Source organism: Podarcis vaucheri (assembly GCF_965113315.1).
Source record: "Podarcis vaucheri genome assembly, chromosome: 13".
Classification (NCBI taxonomy): domain Eukaryota; kingdom Metazoa; phylum Chordata; class Lepidosauria; order Squamata; family Lacertidae; genus Podarcis; species Podarcis vaucheri.
Genome location: NC_138751.1, coordinates 48,791,618 through 48,803,921, shown reverse-complemented (window position 1 = coordinate 48,803,921; position 12,304 = coordinate 48,791,618). Strand labels below are relative to the sequence as shown.

General features: G+C 44.2%; 2 protein-coding genes across 4 annotated transcripts in view; one reads left to right on the top strand and one right to left on the bottom strand.

Moving 5' to 3' along the window:
- Positions 1 to 2,074: 2,074 nt before the first annotated feature.
- Positions 2,075 to 8,389, top strand: LOC309516366 (histamine H2 receptor-like; the record flags this gene model as incomplete). 2 transcript variants are annotated; one of them, XM_082195205.1, is made up of 3 exons in its annotated part: positions 2,075 to 2,346; positions 4,338 to 4,514; positions 6,689 to 8,389. In XM_082195205.1, 3 exons carry the CDS (start codon positions 2,075 to 2,077, stop codon positions 7,350 to 7,352), a joined length of 1,113 nt encoding a protein of 370 aa, XP_082051331.1. In that variant the 3' UTR covers positions 7,353 to 8,389. The 2 variants fall into 2 exon arrangements, 1 of the variants encoding a protein (XP_082051331.1); XR_014212824.1 differs by lacking the exon at positions 6,689 to 8,389 and having other exon boundaries at positions 2,239 to 2,364; positions 4,338 to 4,444.
- Positions 8,390 to 8,510: 121 nt separating this feature from the next.
- EIF2AK3 (eukaryotic translation initiation factor 2 alpha kinase 3) overlaps positions 8,511 to 12,304 on the bottom strand; it is a 42,887-nt gene continuing 39,093 nt past the window's right edge. For both annotated transcript variants that reach the window (XM_082194734.1, XM_082194733.1), the window contains exons 16-17: positions 11,255 to 11,317; positions 8,511 to 9,561 (exon numbers count right to left, since the gene is read on the bottom strand). In XM_082194734.1, coding sequence (XP_082050860.1) covers positions 9,397 to 9,561; positions 11,255 to 11,317 — 228 coding nt within the window. In that variant the 3' untranslated portion in view covers positions 8,511 to 9,396. The remainder of the gene's footprint in view (positions 9,562 to 11,254; positions 11,318 to 12,304) is intronic.

Sequence of the window (12,304 nt, the reverse complement as noted above, 5' to 3'; positions counted from 1 at the left end):
CCAACATCAGGGTCTTTTCCAGGGAGTCTTCTCTTCTCATGAGGTGGCCAAAGTATTGCAGCCTCAGCTTCACGATCTGTCCTTCCAGTGAGCGCTCAGGGCTGATTTCCTTCAGAATGGAGAGGTTTGATCTTCTTGCAGTCCATGGGACTCTCAAGAGTCTCCTCCAGCACCATAATTCAAAAGCATCAATTCTTCGGCGATCAGCCTTCTTTATGGTCCAGCTCTCACTTCCGTACATCACTACTGGGAAAACCATGGCTTTTACTATACGGACCTTTGTTGGCAAGGTGATGTCTCTGCTTTTTAAGATGTTGTCTAGGTTTGCCATCGCCTTTCTCCCAAGGAGCAGGCGTCTTTTAATTTCGTGACTGCTGTCACCATCTGCACTGATCATGGAGCCCAAGAAAGTAAAATCTCTCACTGCCTCCATTTCTTCCCCTTCTATTTGCCAGGAGGTGATGGGCCCAGTGGCCATGATCTTCGTTTTTTTGATGTTGAGCTTCAGACCATATTTTGCGCTCTCCTCTTTCACCCTCATTAAAAGGTTCTTTAATTCCTCTTCACTTTCTGCCATCAAGGTTGTGTCATCTGCATATCTGAGGTTGTTGATATTTCTTCCGGCAATCTTAATTCCGGCTTGGGATTCATCCAGTCCAGCCTTTCGCATGATGAATTCTCTGTCACTAATGTCGCCAGCGGTATTTCATTCGAAGGACAGAATTTTCTCTTTCTTTTCCATCCAAATCTTGGAGCCAGTCCTCCATGCTCCCCTGATCTGAAGGATAATCAAACATCTACTGTCTAGAAACACCCATTTTGATAGCCAAATTTTGATTGGGGGGGGGGTTGGTTCTGTTACAATTTTCAAGTATTATTCAGTGTTGTGCCTGCTCTCCCTACTCTGACGATGCTGTCCTCAAAGAGGAACATTCATGGTGCTGAAGGCATCAGAGACGGCGGTATTAAAGCACCATCTACAATAGCAACAAAATGGGAAAACAGGGGTCTCCTTGCTCATCGTGGTCGGTTCCTGCTGAGGAGGTGTGCAACATACAGTTGACTGATTGCTGTAATTTGAAGCTTCTTTTATTTGGCCTTCCTTGCTGACACTTTTAAACGCTAGCTTGCACCTTTAACTAATGGATGAAGCGGCTCATTCGCCTCAAAAGTCTTTCATCCGTTATCCTGTGCACACTATGAATGTTGTTGTTGTTTAGTCGTGTCCGACTCTTCGTGACCCCATGGACCAGAGCACGCCAGGCACTCCTGTCTTCTACTGCCTCCCGCAGTTTGGTCAAATGAATAGATTTCTATGAATAAAAAGGCACAGTGGTACCTCGGGTTAAGAACTTAATTCATTCTGGAGGTCTGTTCTTAACCTGAAACTGTTCTTAACCTGAAGCACCACTTTAGCTAATGGGGCCTCCTGCTACTGCCACACCGCCGGAGCACGATTTCTGTTCTCGTCCTGAAGCAAAGTTCTTAACCCGAGGTAATATTTCTGGGTTAGCGGAGTCTGTAACCTGAAGCGTCTGTAACCTGAAGTATATGTAACCTGAGGTACCACGGTAAAGGTAAAGGACCTCTGACAGTTAAGTCCAGTCACAGAAGGCTCTGGGGTTGTGGCGATCATCTTGCTTTACAGGCCCAGGGAGCTGGCGTTTGTCTGCAGACAGTTTTCCTGGGTCATGTGGCCAGCATGACTGAGCTGCTTCTGCCGAACCAAAGCAGCACACAGAAACACCGTTTACCTTCCCGCCAGAGCGGTACCTATTTATCTACTTGCACTGGCGTGCTTTCGAACTGCTAGGTTGGCAGGAGCTGGGACCGAGCAACGGGAGCTCACCCCGTTGTGGGGATTCGAACTGCTGACCTTCTGATCGGCAAGCCCAAGAGGCTCAGTGGTTTAGACCACAGCGCCACCCGCATCCTCTTTCTATGACTAGATAGCGACAAGTTGCTCAATATATTGAATCACCTCTGTTAGTGAATAAAGCAGTCTCCCCCCCTCTTTTCACAGACTTGACTTCGATGTCCTTGGTTTCTTCGTCTTTAAGCCCAATGAGAAGAGATGGATATAAATATCTCTTTACTATCCAATATCTGTTCAGCCACCATGTCCTTGGTCAAAGCAGGCACCAATCAGACAGAAGCAGGCATTGGATTCCAGCAGGTGGCAATTGGACTGATACTCGCTTTTATAGATTTGGCGACTCTTTTGGGAAACACAGTGGTGTTTATCTGCCCCTTGATGGAGAAGAGGCTCCGGACAGTCACCTATATGTTCATCATGTCCTTAGCAATGGCAGATTTTCTTGTGGCTTGCCTGGTGATGCCATTTAGGTAAGAAATCTGACAAAGGTAAGCTGCTTCCTGGGGTTTGGGGTTTAATCTTTTTTTAAAAAATAATAATAATTTATATTAAATTTCCCATTTTAACAATCCAATCAAATCACATTAAGTATTCCAAATTATTACGAATACATATCATATAGTCCAAATATTCTGCCAAATTATAAATTTTTGTTGGGGCCTCCCATGCTTCAAGTTCAGTGGGGTTCTAATCATCTTATGTTTCTACTGCCTTGAGTTTCCAATAGTTCCTTCTTTAAATCTTCCTATTGTTATCCTTCCTTCTTTCATAGCCTCTGAGTTGTTTCCACAGGCAAGTTGAAATAAACAATGATGTGCTTCTGTGTGAAATTTATATGACTCTCCTTTTTTTTTTTGCAGCTGGTAAGTCTGTTGTTTGCAGAATGTCCTCACATGCTGGTGTTCATGCCGAATCAATCCAAAAGTCCTTCTCTGGTGGCAGACGCCATCTTCACTCAGTTCCGATGAAATAAAATCTGGGCGTTTGCTCATTCATTTTCTCAGACAGGTTGCATCAAACATTAGTCTTTCTAGGGGAGATTTGCCAAATCGGACTTGAAGTACAGATATAATAACAAATTAAGAGCTCACCTCCCCCACAACTATTTATCTCTGCAACTCGTTCTTTCCCATAATGGCGGATCCCAATTAAAGAATGCGTCACATCACCCTTCTCAGAATCTGTCCAAAGTTTTTTGGTGTCTCTCCAGCGGCTAACGAGATCCTGCTTCTTTCTCATATCAATATTTGGAGAGTCTTTTATCTTCTTCCAAACGTTTCGAAAAACATAAGCTTTAGTTATATAGTATTGTTATTTCCACACAGTTTATATTTTCCCATCTCACTTGCTGTAAATAATGTAAACGGTTCTTCGGGGGGGGGTGTTAAGTATTATCGTAGTAGATTGGGGTTTAATCTAGTTGCACGTTGCTATTCCCTGTGCCACTGATACTGAAAGCATAGAATAGATGGTTAGAAATAAGCTGGAAATATTTTACCAACAGAAAGTGTCAGGAAAGAGCTGGGCATCTTCTAGAATGCCTCCAGTTCACACAAGGTCAACAATAAATCTGGCCACGTCCCTGTGTGCCATTGACCATGTTCCAGAATCCACAGCTGGCATGCAAGCCATTTCTATGCAAACAAAGCAAGGTGGAATGTTTTCCCTGGAGATGCAAAGCTTGAAAATCAGTCTTGGGGGAAAAAACCAACTCAATATTTAATGGATTGTAGAGCGTGCTGAGTGAACTGGCTCAAAAGGAATGCCATGAGACAGCCCTGATGCTAGCATATCTGAAGGAGCGTCTCCACCCCCATCGTTCAGCCTGGACACTGAGGTCCAGCTCTGAGGGCCTTCTGGCGGTTCCCTCACTGCGAGAAGTGAAGTTACAGGGAACCAGGCAGAGGGCCTTCTCGGTGGTGGCAACCGCCCTGTGGAACGCCCTCCCACCAGATGTCAAGGAAATACAGTCTAAAGGAATCTGTTCCGGAAGTCCGTCCGACTTTCAAAACGTTGAGAAACCAAAGCGTGGCTTCTGATTGGCTGTAGGAAGTTTCTGCAGCCAATCGGAAGCCACGGAAGCCCTGTTGGATGTTCAGCTTCCAAAAGTCATTCGGAAACCAGAACACTCACTTCTGGGTTTTGATTGTTTGGGAGCTAAGGCATTCGAGATCCAAGGTACAACTGTAAACAACTACCAGACTTTTAGAAGACATCTGAAGGCAGCCCTGTTTTTAATGTTTGATATTTTATCGTGTTTTTAATATTCTGTTGGGAGCCGCCCAGAGTGGCTGAGGAAACCCAACCAGAAGGGCGGAGTATGAATAATAAATTATTATTATTATTATTGGACCTATGTTCGGTATTCTCCCCGCATAGTTGTGATGTGAAGGCTGGGAGGAAAACAGCGAAGTGGCCCCAGCCATCAACTTAAGCTTCATCTCTTGGTCTCTCCTTTCAGCATCGTTTATGAAGTGACTGGAATGTGGATATTCGGGAGAGAGTTCTGCAAAGTCTGGATCTCATTTGACGTCATGTTCTGCACGGCTTCCATAGTCACCTTGTGTTTCATCAGCCTGGACAGATACTGTTCTGTCGTAACACCCTATCGTTATTCAAAGAGGATGTCGCGGCAAAGGCAAGTATGTTTTGTCCCCTTTGTTGGTTAAGAGCTGCCGAAGCCTCTTTGGAACACGGACAAAGCTTCCGTTGCAAAACCTGATTTGCAGGTTTTAAGGATTGAGAAAATGCCATTGTTGCTCTTGCAACTCAGGAGGAAATGAAAACATAGGAGCCAATTCATTAATACCTTTTGGCCTCAAAATATAAGCTGTCATCAAATATACATATATGTAACTGTTTTATGGAGGGATGTGGATGGCGCTGTGGGTTAAACCACAGAGCCTAGGACTTGCCGATCAGAAGGTTGGAGGTTCGAATCCCCGCGACGGGGTGAGCTCCCGTTGCTCAGTCCCAGCTCCTGCCAACCTACCAGTTCGAAAGCACGTCAAAGTGCAAATAGATAGGTACCATTCCAGCGGGAAGGTAAACGGCATTTCCGTGCGCTGCTCTGGTTCACCAGAAGCGGCTTAGTCATGCTGGCCACATGACCCGGAAGCTGTACACCGGCTCCCTCAGCCAATAAAGCGAGATGAGCACCGCAACCCCAGAGTTGGCCACGACTGGACCTAACGGTCAGGGGTCCCTTTACCTTTACCTAACTGTTTTATGTATGAAATTGTAAATAGCTTCAGGATTCCTCATGGGAATAATAATAATAATAATAATAATAATAATAATAATAATAATGTGCAGTCTTATGTCTGAAGGTGAATTGCATATATTTTACCTTCATCGCCAGCTGGAACTTGTATCGCCAGCCATGAGATCTTAAAAGGGTTCTGTGGGTTGAGAAAAGGAGGCTGCGTATCACTTAACTGGTTCAAAAACATTAGGATCTTCTACAAGAATTGAATCCTAAAGCCAGTGAGCGATCTGCAACCCAAGAAGTTGGTGCTTCGAATCTTTTCTCTCCCAAGAAACAAACAGGTGGCTTCAGACTAACTACTAAGCCTCAGTCTCCCTTTCTGCTGTACTTATGCAAAATTGACTCATGTGCAACCGTGTATATGTGCAGAAGCAGGAAATTCATAGATGCAAACCAGGAAGTGGCGGGAAAGGTGCAGAGTCTTTGTGGCTTGCAAGGAGACGACGACTCCTCCCCCGGAGCGGGAAGAGGACTTCAGTGAGCCCTGAAGCCCCAAAGAGATGGGAGATGCAGCAGGGCTTTAGTTTACGCTGCTGAGCCTCCCTGCCTAGCAAGTGATGTGCGGGGTGACACAACAGCACCAGTCACTTTTCTGCATGGCCTCCAGACTAGTTGAAAAGTGTTATGTGGAGAGTGGGAAAGCAGGGGGAGAATGTGAGTTTAGAGGCTTTTTAGAGGGTGCTCCCCACTTGAGAGGGACGCGGGTGGCGCTGTGGGTTAAACCACAGAGCCTAGGACTTGCCGATCAGAAGGTCGGTGGTTCGAATCCCCGCCACGGGGTGAGCTCCCGTTGCTTGGTCCCTGCTCCTGCCAACCTAGCAGTTCGAAAGCACGTCAAAGTGCAAGTAGATAAATAGGTACCACTCTGGCAGGAATGTAAACGGTGTTTCCGTGCGCTGCTCTGGTGCGCCAGAAGCGGCTTAGCCCTGCTGGCCACATGACCCGGAAGCTGTATGCAGGCTCCCTTGGCCAGTAAAGCGAGATGAGTGCCGCAACCCCTAATGGACCTAATGGTCAGGGGTCCCTTTACCTTTTACCCCACTCAAGATTTCCACTTAGGTACGCAGGGGCCCAGAATGCGACCCCCGCTTAAGTGGAGAGAACGCCTGTACAGCGGTACCTCTGGATGAGAACGGGATCCGTTCTGGAGCCCTGTTTGCATCCTGAAGTGAACGTAAGACGCCACTGTGCGTGCCGCGCATGACGTCATTTTGAGAGACTGCGCATGCGGCGAAACCCAGAAGTAACACGCTCCGTTACTTCCGGGTTGCCGCGGAGCGCAACCCAAAAATATTTAAGCTGCAGAGTATTCATCCTGAGGTATGACGGTATAGGATAAGCAAAGGCAGCAACAACTTTACTAAGATAACGTGAACATCCTTGAACCCTGGAGCGGAAGCATGCATCGAAAATCCTGATCTTTCCTCATTTTCCATCCGCAAGGTGGCCAAAAGCATTGGCTCATCTTCAGCACCTGTGCACCAGTTACAGCAAGTGGGATGTAGCAACAGGTATCCCAATAATTCTTTTCTTTTGATTCACAGGTGCATCATAATGACTTGCGCTGTCTGGATCTATTCTTCCCTGATTTCCTTTTTGCCCGTCATGAAAGGCTGGAATGAGATACCCGGCGTGGATTTCGACGCGAGCAAAGAGTGCGTCTTTGTCACCAACTGGGTTTTCGCCATTGTAGCTTCAGCTCTGGCCTTCTTCATCCCCTTTGCCATCATGTGCAGTATGTACTTCTTCATCTACCGCGCATCCAGACTCAAGGCCTCCCGCATCGTCTCTCAGACCCTCGACCTTCACTACCACCCACAGAGTAAACGCCAGAACAGCCTGCAGCTGGAAAACAAGGCCACTCGCACCATCAGCATCCTCATCTCAGTCTTCATACTGTGTTGGCTGCCATATTTTGTCTTCAACGTATGGTTGGCCACCAAAGGGGCCAATTCCACCAGCAACGTTCTTGTTGGCACTTTCAAGATCATCACCTGGCTAGGCTATTGCAATTCGACAATCAACCCAATGCTCTATGCTTTCCTCAACCGGGACTTTCAGCGAGCTCTGAAGAAACTGCTGACCTGCAGGCGCGGGTCTCAAGTGGACATGGGCGAGGATATCGTTTCGATAGTGACGTTCACAAAGACGGCTCAAGACCCCAGAGTGCAAGGGGAAAGAAGATCTATGTTCTGCAACTCTGAATAAGTCTTCACACATGTGGGCAGGAGGAGAGTCACTGGAATCCTTCACCATCCAGTATGGGAACCCTAGATATAAAATGGATTTTGGGCTGAACTTGTATTGCAAAACATAAGCATGGTGAAGTTTTTTCTTGTCCAGCAGGTGAATAGCTACAGGGGGAAATAGCTAGAATATGCCGACAAAAGAAGCCATTGATTATTCTAGCCAGGGCTGGATTCAAGCCCTTTCAGTGCCAAATGTAGCAGAGTACCAGTTAGATCCATTAAGCTACAGACCTCGGTTTTAGCTTTCTATAAAACACAGCCATTCTGAAAGGTTGTCTGCAACAGCCTTTGCCACTACTGTTATTCCCTTTGGCTCAGTTTCTCCACCGCTATTTTCGATTATGTCTCCAGCTTAAATCACCACTTGAATCGATGGCTAGGTAGGGTTGATATTCCTTTTGTCTGTTTTTGTTCCTCGCTAGTGTCCTTCTTAAACCTCTGAAGGGACAACTGCAGTAAACTTTTAAGAATCGATGGTCTAGGATTAACCACAAAATCAAGACCTTTCTGGTCAACTCCCTGGTCTTAGTAGGCATGTTGGTGTTCAGCAGAGACTAAATACCATATTTTTCGCTCTATAAGACACACCAGACCACAAGACGCACCTAGTTTTTTGGAGGAGGAAAACAAGAAAAAAAATATTCTGAATCTCAGAAGCCAGAACAGCAAGAGGGATCGCTGCGCAGTGAAAGCAGCAATCCCTCTTGTTGTTCTGGCTTCTGGGATAGCTGTGCAGCCTGCATTCGCTCCATAAGACGCGCACACATTTCCCCTTACTTTTTAGGAGGGAAAAAGTGAGTCCTATAGAGCAAAAAATGCGGTAAATTGCATTATACTTCGTAAATGGCAGCAGAAATCAGAATATACTATCTAGGATCCAAAAGGTCAAGTGTGCTACGGGATGTTTTCAGTTCTTCTTCCTACTGCAGCCTGCAAAAAAAGAGGTTAATATGGCTTGGGTAACCCTCCAGAGTTAGGTACAATGTGAGGGATGCGATCCATCTGTGAGACAGAGAAATATTTGGCAAAGATGTATGTCTCTTTGGATTGCAGCCAATGGAAAACGGCAAAAGGAGTTACACTGGTTATTATTTAAGGGGAGGGGGAAACAACTGCATCTAAATAAAAAAAGACTTTATTAAATCAGACTTGAAAAAAGTCACAGTAATTAAATGCACCTAACAATTGTTCCAAGTGCATACTGTACACCGCCAACCCAAATGGATTGATCTTGCCATTTTATAAATAAAATTAACATATTTACAGTGAGAAAAGGGTCTTATTAAGCAATAACATCCTGGTAAAGAAATGTGTCAGAATGATTACTACAAGCCTGCAAGATTACAGTGGATGCTACATCCAGGAAATACAAAAAAATAATAATGAATTAATGCTTAATTTGTTATTGTTGTAATTCGAACCCAGGTTCAACCAGATTTTTTATTACTAAATCTTCTTCCATCTTCATCTAAACACTTTTCAATAACTTCTACTGTGTAGAAACAAATCACCATTTGCTCTAGAACTGGCTACCAATAGTAAAACTATTCTTACTTTATCCTCCAGGGACAAAATATAGAGGGTTTTTATTATATATTTTAAGCTTGCTTTAAAGGTCTTCATGTCTTAAATGAATGTAATCAGGACCTAGATGTCAGAGTTAGAGAGACCACTTGGTTCTATAAAAATACAGAATTTAATTCTATTTACATAACAGGCATCTTTTCCAAATTCCCTAGAAAATATTAGCACAATCCAAACACCAAAGGGTGTATTGCAGCTAAGGTAGGCCAAGTTATGGTGTGAAAGTCATCTGAAAAGCGTTAAACAGAAACGATTAGCTTCGTCCCATGATAATTTTGTGCATAAAACTGAAATGAGAAAATAAAGCTCTGAGCAGGAATATTCCAGTGACATTGCTTGATGGTGGATTATCCTGCTGGGTGACCGCTCTGAGATCTGTCCAGTGTGCTCATAATAATTGTGCCATCTTGTTTACTCAGCTATCTTGAATGTTTCATTCCGGATGTACTCATTGTCCGTGACCTTTGCCTGAGCACTGGCGTTGCTGGGAACTCGACATCTTCAAATAAAGGGTTTTCGATGATGTCTGCAGCCTCTGGTCTTTCCGTGGGGCTTGGAGACAGCATGTGTTTTACCATTGCATACTAAATGGAAAATAGGGGGAATCTGTGAGATTTCAGACAGTGGAGATGTTTTCAGTTATCCTCAGCTCTAGTCTCCTTCCCGACTACAGAAGAAATGCAAAGACTCTCTTTGCACTGCATTTGAGAAGCAATTTGGGCTTCTCAATCTTTTATTTTTAAATTCCAGTGATTAAATACTGTATTTTTCGCTCCATAAGATGCACCTTTTTCCTCCTAAAAAGTAAGGGGAAATGTGTGTTCGTCTTATGAAGCAAATGGTGCTGCGCAGAGAGGGAGAGCGGCGCAGTGCCCCTTCAGCAAAGTGGGAGGAGAAACGGAGTCCCTTCCGTTTCTCTTCCTGCTTCGCTGGAGAGGCGCTGCACAGAAATGGAGAGGTTTTTTTCTTGTTTTCCTCCTCTAAAACTAGGTGCGTCTTATGGTCGGGTGCATCTTATGGGGTGAAAAAGATGGTGCAGTGGTGCCCCGCAAGACGAATGCCTCGCAAGACGGAAAACTCGCTAGACGAAAGAGTTTTCCGTTTTGGAGGTGCTTCGCAAAACGAATTTCCTATGGGCTTGCTTCGCAAGACGACAATGTCTTGTGAGTTCCTGCTGGTTTTTTCCCCCTCCCCCCTTTTCTAAGCCGCTAAGCCGCTTATCAGCTGATCCAATCAGTAGATAAGCCGCTAAAAGCTGCTAATTGCGCTAATCCACTAATCCTTCAATGGGCTTGCTTCGCAAGACGAAAAAACCGCTAGACGAAGAGAATCACAGAATGGATTCTTTTCGTCTAGTGAGGCACCACTGTACCTATTTTATTTATTACTTACTTCTCTTGGAGGTCTTAAGACTCCTTTTTCCTTTGCAAAACTCTAAGGGATTTTTTACAAAAATGAACCATTTGCTCAATGAAATGAGTTATAATTAAGTTTTTGCCCAACAGAATGGTAGGGAGGTACCTGATATTTCTATCTCTGAAGCTAAGATAGAAAACTGCTTGTGGAACCCACACAAATTGATTTAATTAATATTAAGGAGAGCCGATGCTTCTAACTTTTGGGTTATTTGGGTGTTGTGTGGACACCGTGGTACCTAGCCCCTGTTAAATTAATATCGTGGATTTCTCCACTTATTTCTATAGGCAGCATTTAAAAATAGTTTATTATATGCCCACTTACTTTTTCCTGCAGAGGTTTTGTACCTTAAGGCCAACCTAAGTCTACTGATAATTCCTCTCTTGTGTGTGGCTGGTGCAGTTTTGACTACATAAGCATGTGACTGGGAATACTTAATTTGTAATTAAAAGGACTGGGTTGCTTGTGCATAGCAAATAAAAGGGTGGACAAAATACATTCCTTTTAACGTGGTGCCAGTCTTGAATAAATGATTTAACGACACACAGTACTAATGTTAGGAGAGCAAGCATAAACCAGAAATGAAGCCCAAATAAGATGCAATGGAATTCCTTTCAACTTTAATTATCTTATGGACTTCTTTCATTAACATCAATTGACGTCATGATAAAAATCGTTCCCTTTTGAAATCACAATAAGACATGTGAATTTTCTAATGAAGTGATGCACCACCATTATTTATTTCGGCTTGTTAAAATGTTATCCCCCAAGATAGAAAAAAAATCCACAGCTTAAAATTATAATCCAAGCAAAGTTTGAAAATAAACCACACAACCAGACCAAAGTTATATGAAAACTTACCTCCTGTGGATATTTCTGAATGAAGAGTGGAGGGAAAGTCAAATTCCTTACTTCGCTCAATGTCTGTAACAAGAAAAAAAAATTAAGCCTCTGTATTGTCATTTGAAACATTGCTCTTTACAAGCCATACACTTGCTTTAGCTTGAAGCCCTGAACTGTACTTCTTTAGATAACAAAAGCAGAAATCACACTTTCCACAGAATCATGCATATCCTAAAACCATGTAAGCTCCCCCGCATTTCTAGCAGTGCTGAGGGCCTTCTGGCGGTTTCCTCCCTGCGAGAAGTGAGGTTACAGGGAACCAGGCAGAGGGCCTTCTCGGTAGTGGCACCCGCCCTGTGGAACGCCCTCCCATCAGATGTCAAGAAAATAAAGAACTATCTGACTTTTAGAAGACACCTGAAGGCAGCCCTGTTTAGGGAAGTTTTTAATGTTTGATGTTTTATTATGTTTTTAATATTCTGTTGGGAGCTGCCCAGAGTGGCTGGGGAGGCCCAGCCAGGTAGGCAGGGTATAAGTAATAAATTTATTATTGTTGTTATAGCACTACCTCTGTTATTTATCCCATCACACATTGAGTTTTAGATTGAAAACCATCAGAGTAGGGCCTGTCAGCTGGAAATTTTGTAATTCTGTGTGCCAAAGGGTCTGCCCTGCTACTGAAATAGCAAATATTTCACGGTATAGAGAAATTATAGAAATCATGAACATTTCTATCTGCACAGTTGTATTAAAATACTCCAGTTATTTTAGGTCTTCCTAGATCAGGGATAGGCAACTTAAGGCCCGTGGGCTGGATGTGGCCCAATCGCCTTCTCAATCCGGCCCACGGACAGTCCGGGAGTCAGCGTGTTTTTACATGAGTAGAATGTGTCCTTTTATTTAAAATGCATCTCTGGGTTATTTGTGGGGCATAGGAATTCAGTTTTTTTCCCTTCCAAAATATAGTCCGACCCCCCACATGGTCTGAGGGACGGTGGACCGGCCCACGGCTGAAAAAGGTTGCTGACCCTTGTGTCCTGGATACATAAAAATGTAAGGTGTCATCAC